We start from the raw sequence: 21,508 nt of genomic DNA on the forward strand, positions 1-21,508 counted from the left end.
AACATGTCTACAAAGGAAAAAGAGGAAACTAATTGTTGCGAAAATTGAAGAACAAATAGTATCCTCGGGAGAACAGAAAAAATTTTACTAAATTAGAAGGTTGTCCTCCTCATTGAAGGACGTCTGGCAACCCTATAGATATATTGTGACTTTCGCTAAATGTCATATGAAAAATTTTTTAGCCTTTTTTAAGAAATTGATGGCGATACCTTGTTTGTCATTTAAAAAGCTTCAATAAAGCAGAAGCTGCAAAAAGAATTTCCTTGCTATAGTTTCGGAGAAAACAATTTACAACATTCTATCGTGTGACATCCCCTGTATATACATATACGTATAGATATATTGAAATAATGTTGGCTGTATTCCAATATTCTGCTAGTACTGAAAATCTATAGTGTACGTGACGTAAATTATAAATTTTTCAGTACTGGCATACTGAATAGTGAATATCGGAACGCAGCTGTTACCAATTCCTTTCCGAATCAACAGTCATGATACACGAATAGCTTGATGTGATGCGTCTAGTTATAACTGGTCCCAAATATGGCTAATCTTACGGGTAAAGGTATTTACCCGTGATGCTTCAAGGGACTGATTATATATGTAATATTACTATATTGCTAGTCATGTATCTTCCCAATAAGCGACGTTAGCGAAAACATTACGGTGCAGACGTATATCAATCTCTCGCTTCCAATTCTCGCAAATTCTGCACTTGTACGCAATTCGCATGCGCGAATTTCATTGAGCCAATAGTATTACATATATGGTGATTCCGCTCGAGGGCATCTCTAAGTGTATAAAAGCTCTGTGGTAGAATCCAGATAGAAAGTGCAACCTAACTTGATTATTATAAGTTGACAACTCAACAGTTTTCTCAGCTAAGCCACATTAAGTCTATTGACGTGATCAGTTCATTGAAATGATACTGTTTTCGTAAAGATGTTACTTTTTCATTAATCATCAATTTTCATTCTTAATGTAAATATGATATAAATATTTCGCTTGAGCTTATTATACAGATCACATGCGGATTAATCTCGATTACACGATTGTCTCGCAAATGTTATATCATTTTATGCATAGTACTTATTAAATAACTGTGATAATTTACAATTAGTCATAATATGCGTCATTTCTGTGCTACGTTTTCTATTGCCCAACAATTTCTTTCGAAAATTTTCGAAAGTGAAATTATGGCAACAGTGCAAGAAAACTCATATTAATTCATATTAAGTGAGTAAAAATTTACTAGTCTCATAATGTCTGTTTAACATTGAAAATTGTATTTTTTTTATAACAATTTCATAATTTTTTATTGCTCTTTTCAAAAATTACATATATTGATATCATATACACATGTTTAATTGCAATATACTACATCTGCTTTAAAATTGATAAGCCACTTATGAGAAAATCCTAATATTTTTTTAAAAGATTAAAAAAAGAAAACTGAATTTTGTTTATTTAAAAAATAATATAATCTTATAATAATGTTTCAATATAGTACTATAAATGTTATAAAAATGTATCATTTTTAGTAATGGTAGCTACCGGAATCACAGTTTTGATGGCAGCTAGTGAGGAGTCAAGTAAAACGAAGGATACTACAACACATTTGGTAAACCAAAACACTTGTTTGCAAGACAGTGATTTACAGCATTATGGTCAAAAGAACATTGAATCATTAATTAAAGAAGATATAACTACTTGTTCTTCAAATATTAGTAAGTATAAAAAGATAACATTTGTCAAGTAATTAGTTTTTAAACATGAAAGATAAACATATTGTAATATCTTGTAACTCTTTTATTTATATTTTTTCAAATTATATCTTGATAAACTAAAAAAAAGAACAATAATTTAGAATTTATATTAATACCTTTAATAATTGCTTGTTCTTTAAATAACTTGCTTTTATGTTAAATATCTTGATTTTATGTTAAATATTTGCTTTAGTTTTAAAATGTTAAAAAAATATTAAATAATTAAAATATATAATTTGTTTTTGTCACAGTAGAAAAGAAGCAATGTAATCTTACAGCAGAGAAGAATAATAAAATAATATCTAAAATAAAGCCCAAGGAGAGTATTAAAAATTTTGCAATCTGTAAAACTCAGATTCGTGAGAACAGGACCTCTAGATTACGAGCGGCTTCTATATCGAATGGTGAGTGAATATCTCAAGTTAATATTTATATTTAGAAATTATATAATTTTAATTATGTATTGTAAAATATTATCATATATTATATATTATATCCCAATCTTTTCTACACTATAAACAGTATTTTTCTCTCAGTATATAGAAAAATAATAATATTACCATATTATCTTTCTTCAATCTATATACATAATTTTTTTAAAATCTAATAAATTTATTTTTTTTTATTCGCGTTTTTAATGTGGATTATATTATTTTGTATTATTTAAAATAAAATATTTTGTTATAATATAAATATATTAATATATTAATGTATGTGTGTATGTATATTAAAATGATCGTTAAAAAAAAATTATCGCTGCAGCCTCTTAAAAGAATAATTGATAAAAAGAAAAGTTCTGTAAAACCTCAAGTCTGTAAATTAAAGGGAATAGGCTTCATGAAAATACAAGTTTAATAATTTTTTTTTATTTTTCAGTTTTACAAAACTTTTTTATCAATTACTACTCTTTTAGGGAGTGGCAGCAATAATTTTTTTTTTTACGACCATGTTGGTGTGTATGCGTGTGCGCGCGCGCGTGTGTGTGTGTACATATTGATATTTAGACTGTATATATGGGCATGCATACATATATGCTTGTATGATAAAATGTTACTAATTTGTCAACATTATTTTATAATACAATGTATCATAGTATAGTACATATATTATTGTACATATATTATTATACTGAATACATATATTTTTACTGAATTAGTAATATGTTATAAATATCATAATGTTATGCATACTTGATTAATTTGAAAAAAATACCAACAAGTTGTTTCTTTCTAGAAATAAATGTAACGTTATCTAATAAACGTGGATCAGAAGCTCCTTTTTCTCAGAGGTACAATTCATCACCTAAGCAAGTAAGTATTTATAATTATTATTATGATTACATACACTAATGTTAGATATAGTAATATATTGGATAATATATAACATATATTTTGTAATAACTTTTTTTTTAATATTTAAAGTCTGCTCAACTTTTTTACAATTTAGCAAAACTAAATAAAAATGCTTTTGTATGATGCAGCAAAATGTCACTTTACTCTAATAATAAGGAAACTGCTTAATATTGCATAGGCGATTATTATGATAAAATTTTATTGCAAGTAGTATTAGTAAATTGCTGCAAAGAATTTTAACTACTAATAGCTATGCACAGTTTCAAAAAAGATGCCAAAATTTATATTTTGCAATTTATTTGTATTTTGACCACTTTACAGAAATGTAATTTAAAAAATGATTAATTTAATTAAAATTAAAAAAAAATACATTTTAATGTTTAATTTAAATCATTTAAAAATGATGAGTTGTTGGTTATCATAATTAAATGATTAAACTGCAACTAAATTTATATTACAAGCAATGAATAAGATATGGTTTGCGAAAATTACAGAAATTATTTTTTTTAAAGGCAATGTAGTAATACGGTGTTTATTATGAAAACTAAAATATATATTTTTTTAGCTATTTAACAATTTTAGTTCTAACAATCTTCAAAATATTTCCAGAAACATATATTTATAAAATTTTGTTTCACAAAATTAATATAAGTACAATGTAACATGAATATATTCAAATCATAAGTGCAGTTCTACAAATATGCCAAGAATTTTTAGAATTTTTTATATTGATTTTATATTGAAAAGGGAAACCAATTTATAGTAATGACATTCTCTTTTAGAATGAATATTTATAAAGTTAATAGCGAAATGTTTTAATGCAAAAGTGCAAAATGAAGTAAAATAACTCCAAAAAACTATTAGACTTAGGCCATATACATGTCTTAGGATCTTTTTTAATGCAAAATCTTTAGGATCTGCTATAAAAAGTACTTCTATTTAAAAAAAACAATTGACCTTTACAATATTTTGAAAAATGATTTTAGTTAAAAACGAGATTACTACTGACTTTTTCCTCAATATTCTATAAAAAGTCTATAAAATCTTCAACATTTTTATCTGTTGAGCTTAGTTTTTGAGATATTTAAGTGGACAATTTAGAGTGAGACACTCTCTACTACATAAACATATATGTATGTATTGTTTGTGTGTGTATGTGTGTGTATGTGTGTTATGGACATGCAATGAATAAAGAAATATATATATATATATATATATATATATATATATATATATCTGTGTGTAGAAAAATTCGACATCTTTAGAGGGTGGTGTAACCATGAATCCTATCAAGGAAAGAGATAAGAGTTACAAACGTAGATCCTACTTAAATAAGTCGCGTCATGTAGAAGCAGTGTCTACTGATCATTCAAGTGATGGTGAGAAATTTATTAATCTATTGCTTTTTAATAATAGGTTTTTTATAGAAATATTTTTTTGATATACCAAAAATTGTATACCATATTCATTTATAATAGTGTAGAAAAAGTTATAATAGAAAAAATATTTTGAAAGTAATTGAGATTTTAATAAAATACAAAAAATTTAATATAAAATTACAAACATAATGAAAATTATTGCAAAAAAAAACAAATTTTTGAAAGGACATTAAAAATTGATATTTGTGTATCCACATGTGTATACTTTAAAATTATAAAAATTATGTACACAACTGTACTATATATACGAACCGCGTTTCTGATTTGGAATGGATGTTAGCTAAAATATTTATAGGATAATCTTGTACTACACCTTGCTTCTTCAATGACTAATATAATTTTTAGCTGATTCTAATGAAAGACGCTTCAGAAGGCACTCTAACAAACAAAGTCAAATGTCTGAAATATCAAGTTCTATTGGCTCTTGTAGCAATCATCAAGCGTCAATGGCAAGTTCACACAGAAAACATATCGATTCGAAAGTAATTGAAGCTCAATGTAACAATATCAAGAATCTCTCTAAAACTTGCTCGTCATCTTCTGTTGCATCTATCAACAGCACGAAGCGTTCCCTTATACAAAAGCCTAAGTATATATATATAATAATAATAATAATAATAATAATAATAATAATAATAATAATAATAATAATAATAGATATATATGCACAAAAGAGTTCAAGATTGTATTTAATCTATTTTACAATATCTACATACATGTAGAATATTCTATTTTAAATAATACGAAAACATTTTGAAAAATAAGGATAATATTTGGGACAAATGACATTATCATATTGAAGATGACATTTTGTCGATAAAATATTTTTGTTCTCTGTGCAATTATCAAATTGTTCAAATTTGATAGTAAAAATTTTTTTTTTTAGTAGAACTTTTTTTTATTGCATAATTTTTTTTCATTTTTCTTAAATATAAGAATATTAAATAAAAGGAAAGTGAATAATTTATGACGCGATATTTTATTTATTGTTTCAAAAAATCAAAAGAAATATATGTATTTTATTTTTGTGTGCGCATGCTCGCATGCATGTACATATAGATGTAGCTATGACTGTGAGTTATGTATGTATAGGCCAATTACTCTCTGAAAAAACATGGAAAAGATGACATTAAGGATTTGTTTTTATACTTAGAAAAGCCAGGAAATTGTCATAAAATTTTATTGAAACGCAGAACATTTTTTTAGTTTCTCTCTTTGATAATTGTGTTTTTATACAAAATTATTCTAATCATGTAATATTCTCCTCGAAACAACGTATATTTAACTATAAAATTTTTTAAAATAACATATTAATCGGATAATAATAATATGGAAATTTATTCCCTATGTCAATGGGATACCTTACATATATAAATATGTATGTATATATTGCATTCCATTTCATTCCATTATTTTATTAGCAAAAGTAATATTAGAAAGAAAGCGTAACTAATTAGTTAAAATTGACTTTCTTCAGTAGTGACGATTCGGAGGTTTCACGCAGAGTGGATGTGTTAACGGCGCTAACGCGAGCTACTATGGAACGTGTGGAAAGACTCACATCTACAACTACAAACTGCGCGAATCATTCGACCGAGAAAGAGTCAATGTCGCCAAAAAGGTATAACGTATCGAAACAAGCCCCAATTTCAATTCTTAAACATAAAACAGTCGATGGTGAAGGAAGCGAACGACAAACTTTGTCTGGCAGTTCTTCTCATGTACCATCACCAGTAACTTTCTCGTCATCTGTCATGGAACCTGTTTCTCATAAGAGACATGGTATCTTGAAGAAACGGAGCAGTTTAGATGAAAGTGAGATATTACGTCGTCGTAGCTGCTCTCCCGATGTTTTTTTTGCTGATAACATTTATTCGGAGTTTCGGCCAATCTTAAAAAATCAAAGGCGATCATCATTAGATGAAATCGTCAAGAGAGATCAGAGTCCTGATCAACAACCCACTTCCATATTGAAACGGAAATCATCTAGAGAAGACGACAGGGAAGTTCATCAATTGTCATTAGGATTTTCAGAACCGCAGAGTATTCTAAAACGAAAACTCGCAAACAATGTGCGCGCCAATAATATCAATCATCATGTGACCATCGTGTCGGACGTTGTGAATACGAATGCGAGTGGAAGTCAAATCATTAACACCGCGAGCTTAGTTTCCGATGGTCTTGATGGATCTGAAGTGAGACCGATATTAAAGAAAAAATATGGCAAGGAGGAATTTGCTGCAGGTGACGTTTCATATCTCGAGCCTCGACCTATATTAAAGAAGAAATTGAGTACAGAGTCAGATGAACATGAGCATGATAGACCAAAGAAGACAATCTTAAAGTCCTCACGAAAAAATTCATACGAAGAAGGTGGTTACGAGACGGAGTCGACTTCACCAAGAAAATTGTCTGCATTGAAGAATCGAGCAATTGAAATCGAAAACGTGCGATCTATATTGAAGCAGTCGAGCGGTAGTCGTTATCACGATGATACGCGCGACTTAACGGCGAATTTATTTTTGCGAAAGAGAGCGCAATCCGTAGGTCACACGCGATCCATTAACGGCAACGATTGTGTCGAGTCCATTCGCATTTTGACCAAACGAAGGTCTCTCGAATCAAGTTCATCAATCGATGCGTTGTATACATCAACAAGTTGTAGTTTCACAACCGACCGATCCAATATATGTGACATCTCCTATGCAGAAAATAGGTATGTCTATCAATAAATTAATATGACAGAATATAAACAAATAATAGTTATTAAAATCTTAAGTATATAATTATATCTATTAATGATATTTAGTCCATTTAAATATTAACATAATACGTTATGAGTAAAAAATCAAAACTTATTAATTCGGTCTCGTATAACACACGACTTATTAAATCTTTTCATCTTTTTTTTTTCGTGTATCAATAACATGAAACTATTATCTTGTTCTATGTCACAAGAAAAACAGTTTCGAGGTGTTTATTCCTTAGAAAAACTTGGAGAAATTAGAATTTTCAAAGATTTTTTTATATTCAGAAAAATCCGGAAAATTTCTTGGAATTTTATTGGAATTCAGAAAATTTTTTAAAAAACTAGTCTGGTGAATTTGATTTTATAGTGTAAGCAATCAATAATACACTAATAATATATATATTTAAAATGCATCATAAATATATATCTATATGTTTTAGCAAAATATGAAATACAGGAGCACATATTTTTATTGATATTTTTTTAATGATAAAAATAAAAAAAAATGTTAGTGCAGATGAAAAATATTTATCTTTTAAAAGCTGTTCAGTTTTTTTAGTACATTTTCAAAGCTAGCATTTGAAATTTAAATGACTCTTTATTTTTTTGTGTAAGTGATAAATATTAGAAAATTTACACAATAAAAAAATTTTTTTTTAAAGTTGCTTCCAAAAAATCTGTAAAAAAGTTCTTTTTACTTGTAATTTTGAACAAAAAAAAACCTGGAAGACTCCATAGGAAAATTTTCAGAATATCTTTTTACAAAATTTGAATAGATTTTCTGCTTAAGAACTAATTCAGAGATTTGAATAAGAATAGATCGATATAAGAATGCATTATTATTAGTGTATATTAATGCTTGAGTTCTATTTATTTGTTTTGCAGAATAATTTATATTATTAATGAAGATGAGAAGATGATGTTTGATATTGATGATTATCAAGATTTGATATTTATTCAGTTCTTGTGTAGAAAAACATTTGTTTCTAAATGGCTAAATGAAGCAAAATTTGTAATTTTAAATATTTAAAAGTGGATTATTATTATGGTATAATTTTTATTGAATTAACAAAGTAAAAAAGCTCTCTGGACTGGTAAAATTTAATTATCTAAATTCATTAAAATATTCTATGTCCAGTTGCTCGATATATATAAAGAAGATCTTTGTTTACAATTTTTTCTGTGTAGCATTACTTTCATAAAAGAATTCAATCAAATATACTGTTATATGAGAAAAAGATTTCTTACGCTGTGCAATATTAAGCTTGAAAACTGAATCTTTTTCAATTTGCTGTAATGATGTATGAGCTTACTGATGTTTTGAGCCTATGCCAAGTTTAATTATAGATCTAACACACAATTCTCAAAGCAGAAACGCCTCATGGTGTTATTCTGGGATTTATTTTTAATAAATTTATTAATTCTGGGATTTATATTTTTAATAAATTTATTGAATATATAAATTATATTAATATTAGTACGCATTTGTGTATATTTGTCTTTTTTTTTCTAGTTCTGCAATTGAAGATAGTAGTAAACTGTCGTGTGAAAAATTCTGTCAAATCAAACAAAATATAAATAGCATGGAGGAAAAGAATAAGACGGATTCGCATGTATATTTCGTGAAGCTTGATGCCGACACGGACAATCATCGCAATGCGATAGAGAATCTTACTCAGACGATTGACAAAAAAGAGATTTTGAAAGACAAGGACGATCAGCACGATATACAAGAAAATTCTGCCACTATTCATCATAACAATAGCGTGTCAAAAATGACACAACACTTTAAGGCTCTGCAAGAAAAGATGACAGCTGCAACGGAAAATGATTCTCAACGTATAACTCTGCAGAAATCATCACGCGGCGTTGAACGTTATCGCGAGCGCAAAAAGACACAGGGGAGCGAGAGATTCAATACACAACCGGTAACTTCCCAAGAAGTGCGTGAAGCAGTTCTACAGAATCATCGCAACACCGCATTAAATATTTCGGGAATGCTTATTGACGAATGTGAGCCGTCCAAACTCAGCATAGCCGAACGAGTGCGACTTTTTGATAAAAAGATCGCGACAACGGATACTGCCGCATACCAAGAAAGATTAATTCAAAAGAAACGATTATCTGCACGTTACAAAACACAGCCTATAACTTCCGAGGAAGTTGAAGTGGCATCTCGAATATCCTCACTAAATGTAAATCACCAAATTCAAACCTTGATCACAGGCAAGTATTAAATAAAGTAATACTTGTATCGATTATCAGAAAGATTATATCGATTATAAAAATTATACACGATATTAAATAAGCAATCATACAATTTATTGTTTCAGAGCATTCCAAACCACTTCATACACCGCTTGCAAGCACGTCGTTGCAGCATGATTCACCAAAAGGTATTCTAAAATCATCCGTTGGTCATATGAAAAATCTATGTACTAAAACCCCAGAACTACAAACTGCGAAATTGATAAAACCTATGCTTAAGAGAGAATCTGAGGAATTGGAACAACCAACTACCTTACCGAATTCCGAAGTGTATCTTCGTTCTATTCTAAAAAGTAATCTTAACTTGAGGTCCATTCAGACTATGAATGATGCAGCAACCTCGAGAAGCGAGGGAGGCTCAAGTGGTATTGAGAGCCAAAATCAAAACAGTGAAATTGCTAAATTTTGCGAAAGATTAGATAGTTCCGATATAACGACTAATATGACGCAAAACAGTTTGCAATGTGTTTGCGACAATTTGCGAACATCTCTTTCTAAGGAAAGTGATAACATAGAAAACAGAGCTTCAGTGCCTTCTCAAAAAACTGCGATGTTTCGGAATGAGAAATTATCGAATGATATAAACTGCAAAATTGATACTATTCCGAGCAACAGTGTATCAAAAAGATGCAATGATAAATGGCATAGCAATTTATTGACAGTCAAATCAAATAAGATATCGAATGTTCACAACGACAATGACAATTATAAAGACGACACCAATGATAATGAGAACAACGAAAAAGATACTGATGTCAGGAAACAGGAAAGAATGATGGCGAAACAGAACAACGACGACAATCACGCGTTGTCATCTTCCAATGATTACGAGGTACATATTACTGAAAATAAAAAATATACTAATATCACACAATGTTCTAATTTATTGGCCAAGAATATCAATCAACATTTGCGCGGCGATGAGAGGCGAAGGCCACGACAACGCTTGGAACGACAGTGTCGTAATGCGACTCAGGTAATAGCATCGATAGAAACGAGCGAGACGCCGAGTGTAAGTATTGCCGACCGACTGGCTGCGCTACGTCATAATGGTAGTACGAGCTGGAGACAACGCGTGGCTGATGGAAAAATTAATGATTCATTTGACAATCCACTATTGAGTACGGAGGAGAACACGACGATCAAATCAGGTGTATTGGCTGACTGCATCGAAAAGTTAGAGTCTTCTAAAGAAAGTTGGAAGAGTAGAATTGTGACACAAGACGCAATTAACTTCACTGTCGCTGGCAAAATGAAAGTAGTCGGATCGAAAGACGGAAGTTCATCATTTCTCACGGAAACTACAGCGAATATTTCAAATCAAAAGAAGAAAGCACTACGTCCACAGCGATTCAAAACGAGAAAGGGTAAAGACGAAAGTTTCTTGTATTTGAGAGAAATAGAAAATTGTTTAGAGAACATCTTAAATTTATTTAAGCCATTTTCTATCAAAGATATAAATTGTTCTTTAAGCATTTAAAAAAGATTTCAAAAATCTAGGCCGTTTTTTAAATAATCAAAGTTTAAATCATTTTTTTAAATGACTTTTACGATGTTTTTTAGACATTTATATTGCGTGAACAATCCAATAATTTGTAAGGAGAGAGAGAGAGAGAATATGTGAGAGTGAGAGAGAGTGTAAAGAGAATGTGAGTGAAAGAGAGAGAGAGAGAGAGAGAGAGATTTAATAATAATAGTAGATAAATTTAATTTTTTTGCTTTGTATTCTAAACAAAAATAAGAGCTATAGACTATACTAATATACTTGCTAATAGACTTGCTAAGAACTATATCTTTCCAGATGCAGTATCGACTCCTACAAGTCCATGTAAAGATTTATCTTCTATTATGCGTACGAGTTTCTCTGAACCTGCTAGCGACGACAGCGGTATTTTGATATAATTTCTATCAAAATTTGTTTTAATTGCTATTAAAAATATTGTGCTCTTTATCTTGCTGACGATTTGCGCTGTTCCAAAGAGAGAGAGAGAAAAAAAATGTTTATTTGCAATATTATTTAGTTTTAACAGTATTATTTTTGTCACTGAATTGTATAAAATTATCTGGGACAGCTTGTATGAATAATATTATTGCTAAAAAAGAGCTGCAACGACAATAAATATGTGATTTTTTTTTCAATATTTTTCAGGATTTTTTTTTTTTTAATGGAATTCATATTGTATATAAATTTATAAAGTTTGTCATATATGTTTATGTGTAATTTGTAGGTGAAGAGTGTAAAGCGGAGCATATCTTGTTGCCAACTGTTTCGGTACTTAAAACGGATGACGAAACGTTTACCTCTTTCTTTAGCAATGTATCCTTGGAAAAATGCGAGAACGAATGTCTTGATTTAGATGAAACTGACTTCGATATAATTGCACCACAATCCAAATTGTAAATTTCCTACTATTACTCGTAAAAAATTAAGAAAGAAAAAGAGTAAAATAGAAAAAATCCGAATTGTTTAAAATGTTGATATGTGTACATGCAAATATATCTAGAATTTAATATATTTAATATATTTTCTCAACAGATTAGTGCAAAAACGGAACATACGAACGCAACGTCGACGAGCCACTTCGAGAAATCCTCTTAAAGTTCTCGCAGCACGCACCGATTTAAGATCAGAATATACCGAAATTCGCACAGATATAGTGGCAAGGACGATCAAAAACTTTAACATAGAAAAACGTGAGCATATTCAGATTTCTTTGTCATTTTATAATATAAGCTTTGCCAGGATGTGTCTATTCCTTGAAAAAACATGGAAAATCTAGAATTTTTAGGAATTTTTATTTGTATTTGAAAAAAATTAGGGAATTCTCTTATAGAATATTTTTTATCAGAACTCAAAGAATTAAAAAAAAAATTCTCTTTTTAATAATTTTACTCTTAGATTGTAAGCAGTCAGCGATAAAGCAAGTTATGTGTTTAAAATATAAATATAAATATATATATATATATATATATATATATATATATATATATATATATATATATTTATATATTTAATGTGCCTTAATGAAATATTGAATAAGCAATACATTCATTATTGTAATTTTTAGTAAGAAAAAAATGAAAATGTTATGTAAGTGAAAAATGTTTGTCTTACAAAAGCTATTTAGCTTTTTTTTTTGTTTTTTTTTCAGTAAATTTGCAAACCTAGCACTTAAAACTGTATTTTTCTTTTATAAATGAAAAGCATTAAAAAAACGCATACAATAAAAAAAAAAAACTTATTTTAAGAAGTTTTACCAAAAAATCTTTAAAATATTTTTTTTTATCTGTAATTTTGAATAAAAATACTCTGAAGGGGTATCAAAATTTTTTTTTTTACAAAATTTGAATTGGAGACATTTTATTTACATATAATAAAATATTTCAATTAAGACTCACAAGTTTTCGATTAATGTTTCAGTCGCTAAGAATTCGTCTTTCTCTATTGAGGCTCTCGCTGGTTTAGCATCTACAGAAGATTTTAGTTCAGTTACTCTGAAAAATGTATCGGAAACAAACGTATCCGCGAATAAATTGCAACCATATAAAGATATAATGTTGATATTAGTTAAAGGAAGACGTCATGTTCAAGTTAGGCTGGTTGAGCCTGTCGCTGAGAGTATTAATAGCGGTGATAATTATGTATTAGTAACAAAATCGGAGGTAATAATAAATATATATGTAAGATAGTAATGTAAGATAATATATGTAAGATAGTAGAATATATAATACAGTAATTAATTCTCTCGTTTTCTCAACAATAAAAAAAATAGCGATAAAGAATATATTAATTATTTTAAAGTATCAAATATCTAATAATACATGTGTAATGGCATATACATATGGTGACTATATATAAATCAGATTTACTATAAATCTGATTTAGATTGTGTAATATCTATCGATCTCTGATACTTTTTTTTTTCTTTTTTACTAATTGTTAATAAAATTGACTCTCGACAAATCGCAGATTTTCAACTACATAGGGAGATACAGCAATGTCATTGAAAAATCCCGTGCCGCTGAAATCGCATTGAGTATTCAACAACGAAAGGATCTAGGTTGTCAAGCGACTAAAGTTATTTCTATAAACGAAGACAAATTGAATTGCATGAGAGATGAAGTCCAACAATTCTGGAAGTATCTTGGTGTACTCAATAGCGAAAGAATCAATGGTATATCCTGTGTTCTATCTTTGTAACACACATTACACATTATATTTTTATATTTCTATTAATAATATCGTGACAGTTGTCGAGGCTGGCCATCCTGACGAAGATGAACTCTATGAATCCGCTATTATCGATACAAATATGGTATATGTATTGAAAAATGAACAGTTAGTGCCACATGAAAAGTTTTGGGGTACATTACCTAAGATTGAAATGCTCGATATCAACAAGGTAATTGTTTATTTTATTCTAAGCTATATAATTGCCATTTAGATGATTTATAATTCACAGAGTATTTATAAAATTTGTGAAACAATATTATAGCAACAAAGTTCTTAAAATATTAAATGATCAAAGTATTTCAAAAGATCTTTTATTTTAAGCAGTAATTTTTAACATGTAAAAATTTACAGAGTTAAAACACATAAATAATGATTTAAATAAAAACTAGTAGATATTTGAGACAATAATGGATGGTAAAAAGAAGCGCTCTAATCGCGCATGCTGGGATTGTTCCCGATTATTCAAAGTGACTATTCTTAGGGGTTTTTTTTCCTAAATTGACTAATTAGGTGTCATTCTAAAAAAAATGGTTGATTTTTTTTTTTTTTTTAAATTTAAAAATGTGAATAAAAAAATTAATTAATAGATTAGAAAAGAGTAAAATATTTATATTATATATGTATATATTATGAAAACGATCGCATGTATGATTAAATTGTGACTATTCCAATTATATTTATGTGTTTCATAACTATATACACACACATACATACATACATACATACATACACACGACACACAAATTTGCTTGAAATAATAATTTCAAAGATTTTTATATTACATACTTTTATAAGTTTAAGTAAATTATTTAATTTTTTGGGAATTTCTTTGCTTTAAAATTTTATTTCGCAAATTTACGAATATCCTACATCCTAATTTGATATATGCATATAATATATGAGAAATGTGTTTGTAGAATTAAAATTATAAATGGGAGAACATTCTATTTTTCTGAACTTTTTTTTAATTCGTGATTCAAAACTTATATAGTTTGCAGTTTTCGAAACATGTCGGTTTTGCGCATGTCTAAACAACAAATTTTTTTATAATTTTTTTTTCTCTCTTCTCTCTTTCTTTATTTCTTTCTTTCTTTTTCTTTCTTTTTTTCTTTCTAAGGGTTCAATTTTTTTAAATATTAGATTGTCTTCAATTATGATATTGCACGTTGATAAAAACAAAAACAAAAATAAATTTATAAAACGGAATATTTACAATGCAAATCTTTTTATAGGATTATATCTCATCGTATTTCATATATACGCGACTCGTACACAAGCATCTGTGACCGAAATGTTTATATTAAGAGTAATTTTTTGAAAAATTGATTGGATATGCTCAAAACCGGAAACCTGTTTCAGAAGAAACTGCCGTTCGATTTCTACATTTTGGCTTAAATTTTATTTTAAAAAATTGCATTCTTTATATTGGGCACTTTCTTTATAAGAAACACATAAGACATTACGTTATGTTGTATGCATTTTTAATGCCTCTCGCAAAGATCCTGGTATTTGACTTCGGTACCGAAATGTATATTTGGAGCGGTAAAGGAGTTACGTCGGACAAGAAGAAGCTCGCTACGCGACTCGCCACGGAGATGTGGAATGACGGATATGATTACAGCGAATGTACAGCTTGTCCAATTAATGCGGCCCGTATAATCGGTAATCGGAAAAATACGAGTTCATCCGTAAAATCCGCCAAGAGTAGACCCGAGTGGTGTTTACTCGCTAAATTGACGCAACATGTCGAGACTATACTCTTCCGGGAGAAGTTTCTCGATTGGCCTAATGTCACCAATGTGATAAAAGCGCGAGGTCGAAAGGACAATGCACGACAAATCGATGATGTTATAAGTATACATTTGGATGATAACGACAATATGTGGTTACCGAACACCACTTCAGTTGATTTTATCTTAGAAGGATGTCACTTAGGTAGAGGAATTGGTTGCTACGATAATGAGGTAATTTATCTTTTTATTAGTAAGATGTAAGAATTTTTTTTTTCCCATCTATGTATGGATATTGAAGATAAAATATATATATATATATATATATATATATATCAATTTTGAAGAAATTTTATTGTATTATTAATTTAGACATAATCGCTATTGATTTTTTAATAAATTTCTGTTTAGAAAAAAAATACAAGCTCTGTCCCAAAAGTTTCCGAACTTTCTTCTACAAATGATATTAGTAGCGCTATCTATTTAATCAAAGTTACGCTGTCTTTGTAGATGTTTCATTAAAAATAATATTTGATCCCTTGATCTCTAAACCTTCCGTAACATTTCGAATGTTTCTGTAAACGATTTGTCCAATTTAACATAGAATTTAATGTTGACTCTTTGCTCCATAATGATTTCTTGATGAATCAAAGAGGCAATTTCACTTCTGCCTTTATAATAAATCAGCTGTTAGTGGAATCTCGATCAAACTTACCAGAATTTTTAACAAAGCTTCAACAAAGATAGTGCTACTAATATTATCTATACGAAGAAAGTTTGGAAACTATTGGGACAGACCGTGTATATTTTACAATCAACATTTGACTGACTACAAAACTAATTAATAATTTTATTTGATTTGATTTTAGTTGAAGAAAGAATATATCGTCGCTACGACAAGCGTGATGGTATGGCACATCGACGAATTCTCGCATGCACTTTTAGATGAATCCTCTATTGGGCAATTCTATTCTGGTGATAGTTATATTGTTCAATGGATGTATTCTGTCACGGTTACTGGTGAGCCTTTTATTGTGTAATTTCATGAAATCGCAGAACTTATTTTCATAAAAGTCACATTTTAAATTCATATCTTTAAAAAAATTTAAAAAAAAAAAATGAAAGATTTTTACTTTTAAACTTTAGTTTCGTAATACAATTTCCATTTTCTAAAAATAAGTTTAAAATAGTTTATATGAGTTTTATATTTAAGTTTTTTAGTTATGTGTATATGTATGTGAACTTAATTATGTAAGTTTTAGCTCTTAAAATACATAATTGTTTTTACATTTTTTTTTATATCCATAGGTAGAGAACTTACTGGTCTACCATCTAAACACTTGGCAAAAGGTCGGGATAGATCCGTATATTTTATTTGGCAGGGCAGAAATGCATCTTTGAACGAACGAGGTGCTGCGGCATTGTTAACAGTTGAATTAGGCAATGATCGAGGCCCTCAAGTAAGAATAATAAAAAGCAATCATGGAGTTTGTTCTTTATAGCTGAACTGTTGAATTGGTTGCACTAATTCAGAGTTTATCTTTCTTCTTTCAATATGGAGAGAATTATATTTAGTATATATTTGCAGATTCGTGTTGTCCAAGGGCATGAGCCGGCTGCATTCTTAAATTTATTCTCCGGAAAAATGGTGGTGCACAATGGCAAGAAATCTGAGAAAAAACGTAAGACACAATGGAGATTGTACATTTGTCGAGGTATTTTAGATTCTGAGACATTTTTGACCGAAGTCTCTTGTAGCACTCGACAATTAAGAAGTAGAGGTTCCTTTGTATTGCTAGACACTGAAAATGCAAAAATGTATATCTGGCATGGAAATAACTCATTACACCATGTTCGAGAGGTATATTTTTCATTAGTTTCCACAAAGATTATTATAATAAACGCATACACAATATTAATTAATATTTGCGTGCACATGGGTATAGAGTTTTTAACATTGCAGTAAATCTCGCATTTTACATACTATTAAACTCATAATAATTTATAATATAATAAATAGAAGTTAAATAGTGCTTCTTTCTTCCTTTTTCTTCTTCTTTTCTTATATTATTTTGTTTCTATTTCTTTTTTTTTTCTATGAGGTGTTCTCCTATAAACGGCTACAGATAGATCTCTTTCTATCATTCTTACTTTTTTCTTCTTTATAGAATGCGATAAAAGCAGCAAATCAATTAAAAAAAAATCGACCAGAAGAAGTCGGATTATCGAACAAGGATGATATACAAATATATGAAATTCAAGAAGGTTTGGAACCCGAAGAATTTAATAACGGTAAGTAATTTGTTATACCTTTTTTAAATATCTTAACTTAAGGAGGAACTAGATGGATCAGCTATATCAAAAGTTAATAAGTCTATAAAACGCAAAGAACGTAAAACGTAAAAAACAAAAAGAACTTTTAGCATTTCAAAATATTAAATTAATAATTAATTTATATGAGTAAAAATAAAAATTTGCTCTGTAGCAAGGGTTCTCAAACTTTATTTTTCGCGTACCACTCAATTATCTACACAAACAGACACATACCATGAATTAAAATTAAGATGAATATTGCAGTGTGAAACATGAACATAGCGTATGCTATTAACTTACGCAATGTTAAAACATAAAAAACATGCTATGAACTTAATTGATTTATTGTACACAGAAAGTAGGCGATTCTCATCGTAGCTCGCGTATCACTTGGGAGTCTTCCGCATACTATCTTCCGCACCACTAGTCGTACGCATACCATAGTTTGAGAACCCCTCTTGAGAACTAACTCTTTTATAACTATCACAATACCTATATGACAAAAATCTTAAGGTTAATATTAGGTAATTATCAGTATTAAAGTAATTATCAGTATCTATAAAGTTATTATTAGTATCTATAAGGTAAATATTTACTTAACTCACATAAATAAATTATTAATTTTATATTTAAGAAACTAAAACCATAAGCTTTGTGCAATTCATAAATCTCAATATATAATATATTAGATTTAATAACTTTAGTTAATCCATCCATTTCCTCCTTAAAAACTGAAAATGTGTTAGATTTGCACAATGCAATTCGCCGCTCGCTCCATTGCAAATTTTAATTACCAAATTTTATGTTTTGGGCCAATAATGTACATAATTTCTAACAAACAAAATTGAGTTCTGTATGATTTTTTTAAAATACACGCATTTTCATATAATATAAATAATAATATTAATCATTGTGTGATGTTGATTTTTTTATTTAATATATAACTATAAAAATATTTCTCCTTAGATTAAATATTTAAAAAATAGAATGTTCTTATGTAAAATTATATAATTTTATATTATAAATGAGGAGCATAATTATTTTGGATGCTCTCTCTCTCTCCCGCCCTCTTTTTCTCTCTCTCTCTCTTTTCTCTGTTTTTTCCTCTCCTCTCCTCTCCTCTCCTCTTCTCTTCTCTTCTCTTCTCTTCTCTTCTCTTCTCTTCTCTTCTCTTCTTTTCTCTTAGGATGTAGCCCTTTTGATTTTAATTTGGCAGTTTAAAGAAACAAAAAATAAGTTTAATACACTTGTAATGTAAAATAATGTTGTTTATTTACAAAATCTAATACCGCATAACTTTGCATTTCTCAGCATTGGGTAGTATGAATAAAAAGTTATATTGGTCATTGGAAACATCTGAAATACAAGATCACACTCCAAGACTTTATCATCTATCGAGTATCTCTAAAACGTTTCGCGCAACAGAAATATTATGTCCACATCGCGCAGATTTCACAACACCATTTCCCTTTTCACAGGATGACTTATATCAAGCAAATCAACCAGGTATGATGCCTTCAAAAATACATGTCAAATACTAATTCGTGGATGAGCATGCGATTCTGTTTTGAAAAAAATGCGCGAGAAATTTTTATTTTATTTAACAATACTATATTAACAAGGAAGGTATTTTGTAATTCAGTATTTTGAAAGATAAACTAGAAATTTTTAATGCATTTTTTCGAAACAGCCTTTCTTTCCTACCAATCTCATCATTTTTTTTTATTTTTTTCTTTCCTCTTTATTACAAATTTATGATTATTGTATACGAACAAACATGCTTTTCTTGGCATACATTAAAATAATATTAATAATTTATAGCCTATTGATGCAATTTTTATTTGTGATATCTTTATTTTTATTTATTTTTTATATTTGCGACATTTTAGCTATAACTTTATCATTTATGTTTATTTTTCTATATTTTAATATATTTTAATGTATTTTATATTTATTATATTTCTATATTTTCTTGAGTTTTATTATGAAAATTTTTAACAAAATTATTAATTTATGTTATTTTTTTATCGAAACTTGCAACTCTTTCAGCCTTATTTTTATTGGATGATAAAAACGTGATTTGGATTTGGCAAGGATGGTGGCCTGATAATGAAATGGAAGATCAGTCTGGTAGTAAAACTGTCCGTTGGCAGACTGAGAGAAGAGCAGCGATGACGATAGCGATACGATATTGGCGAAAGACTCGAAACACGCAAACAACGAATCTTCCAATATACTTAGTATGGGCTGGTTTAGAACCCTTGCAATTTATAAATCTCTTTCCTGAATGGATATATCGAGATGATGTCGCTGAATTAAATATAGAAGTATGTTTAAAGAAAAAATATACATACATCATAATTTTTTTCTTTTGAAATCTTTTTATACCTTGTATATTCTGCTAGAAACAAAGATTTATTTTAAACTAATGAATATTATTTCATTGTGCATATATGATTTATTATATTTCAAATATATGAAAATATGATTTTAAATATATAACACACATAATTTATTAAAATTAATGATCAGGATGGCCGGAATCCAGGGGAAATATTAACTGCAGAAAATGAATTGGCTCGCTTAACACAAAGCATATATCCTCCTGCGCAGTTATTGCAAAGACCTTTACCTGACGGAGTCGATCCCACGCGCTTAGAATTATATTTATCTCAACAACACTTTCAAGTTAGTATCATACAAATTTATGATTTGCAAATAAACTAGGACATATATATATATTTAAATTAATAAAATATTTTTTTATCACATTTAATATTAACAATATTCTCTCAAAAAAGCTATAGATAATATATTTCATGATTTAGGAGCTATTGAAGATGAGTAAGGAAGAATTTCAACAGCTTCCAAACTGGAAACAAGTAAATATTAAAAAAGAAATAGGATTATTCTGATGGATTGTTTTCACTGTCTATACTGCGAGCAGTAGCTGTTCTCGCAACATGCAGTTTTCATTGTTGTTTTTGATATTTATAACTTGAAAATTGTAAAAAACTATTCCTAAATATGTTTTTGTTAAAACTTGCAATATATAAAACGAAACATTTCGATCGAGTAAGTTAACGACGATAAATCTAGTGTAATAATTAACCGAAGACTAAAAATCAATACGAATCGAAAACATTGTCAGTGCTATTTGAATTATGACGTATATATATATATATATATGTGTGTGTGTGTATGTGTGTGTGTGTATATATAATATATATATATATATATATATATATATATATACACATATATAAAATGATATATAATAGGCATGTGAACACAGATGATTATATATTTTTAATACCTGCTACATGCGAATCTGCTTGCGAACATTTTCTTTATATTTGTATAATCTTTATAAATTTGCGTATGTGAATGATATACCGTTCTACTTTATTCCTTCATGTGTAATATCTTTATATAAGACCATTTCTATAATGCAGAACATATTCTATATTTTTAAATAGTATTTCATTCAATTCAAAACACTATATTTTAATCTTTTCTTTGTTTTTACATGTAGGTTATAGTATTGATAACAAATACACACACATATGGTACAAAAAAATTATATTATTCACAATTTTTCAAGATAATCTTTTTTTTCCAACATATTTTTTAAATATTTAATTTATGGAGAAATCT

The 21,508-nt window shown here is 28.6% G+C and overlaps 1 protein-coding gene across 4 annotated transcripts; it reads left to right on the top strand.

The window, feature by feature from the left end:
* The first annotated feature begins 825 nt into the window (after positions 1-825).
* Positions 826-21,055, top strand: LOC126857545 (supervillin-like). 4 transcript variants are annotated; one of them, XM_050607052.1, is made up of 25 exons: positions 898-1,236; positions 1,542-1,727; positions 2,018-2,170; positions 3,000-3,076; positions 4,365-4,497; positions 4,903-5,146; positions 6,035-7,273; positions 8,820-9,532; positions 9,640-10,406; positions 10,470-10,941; positions 11,376-11,462; positions 11,803-11,971; positions 12,111-12,268; positions 12,996-13,237; positions 13,545-13,749; positions 13,826-13,977; positions 15,308-15,772; positions 16,408-16,558; positions 16,847-16,998; positions 17,127-17,399; positions 17,707-17,830; positions 19,163-19,357; positions 19,901-20,178; positions 20,384-20,539; positions 20,680-21,055. In XM_050607052.1, the coding sequence occupies exons 2-25, from the start codon at positions 1,544-1,546 to the stop codon at positions 20,764-20,766; spliced, it is 6,876 nt and encodes a 2,291-aa protein (XP_050463009.1). In that variant the 5' UTR covers positions 898-1,236; positions 1,542-1,543; the 3' UTR covers positions 20,767-21,055. The 4 variants fall into 4 exon arrangements, 3 of the variants coding, with proteins under 3 accessions (XP_050463009.1, XP_050463007.1, XP_050463008.1); XM_050607050.1 differs by having other exon boundaries at positions 9,640-10,941; XM_050607051.1 differs by having other exon boundaries at positions 2,021-2,170; positions 9,640-10,941.
* Positions 21,056-21,508: the final 453 nt, after the last annotated feature.

The sequence above is a fragment of the Cataglyphis hispanica genome, chromosome 22 (genome assembly GCF_021464435.1).
Source record: "Cataglyphis hispanica isolate Lineage 1 chromosome 22, ULB_Chis1_1.0, whole genome shotgun sequence".
Classification (NCBI taxonomy): Eukaryota; Metazoa; Arthropoda; class Insecta; order Hymenoptera; family Formicidae; genus Cataglyphis; species Cataglyphis hispanica.

Excerpts from the sequence above, each read along its gene's own strand:
- LOC126857545 (XM_050607050.1), top strand. The coding sequence starts at position 1,544 with ATGGTAGCTACCGGAATCACAGTTTTGATGGCAGCTAGTGAGGAGTCA. Across the intron at positions 3,077-4,364 it reads ACAATTCATCACCTAAGCAA|AAAAATTCGACATCTTTAGA; the intron begins GTAAGTATTTAT and ends ATCTGTGTGTAG. Across the intron at positions 20,540-20,679 it reads TATCTCAACAACACTTTCAA|GAGCTATTGAAGATGAGTAA; the intron begins GTTAGTATCATA and ends TTCATGATTTAG.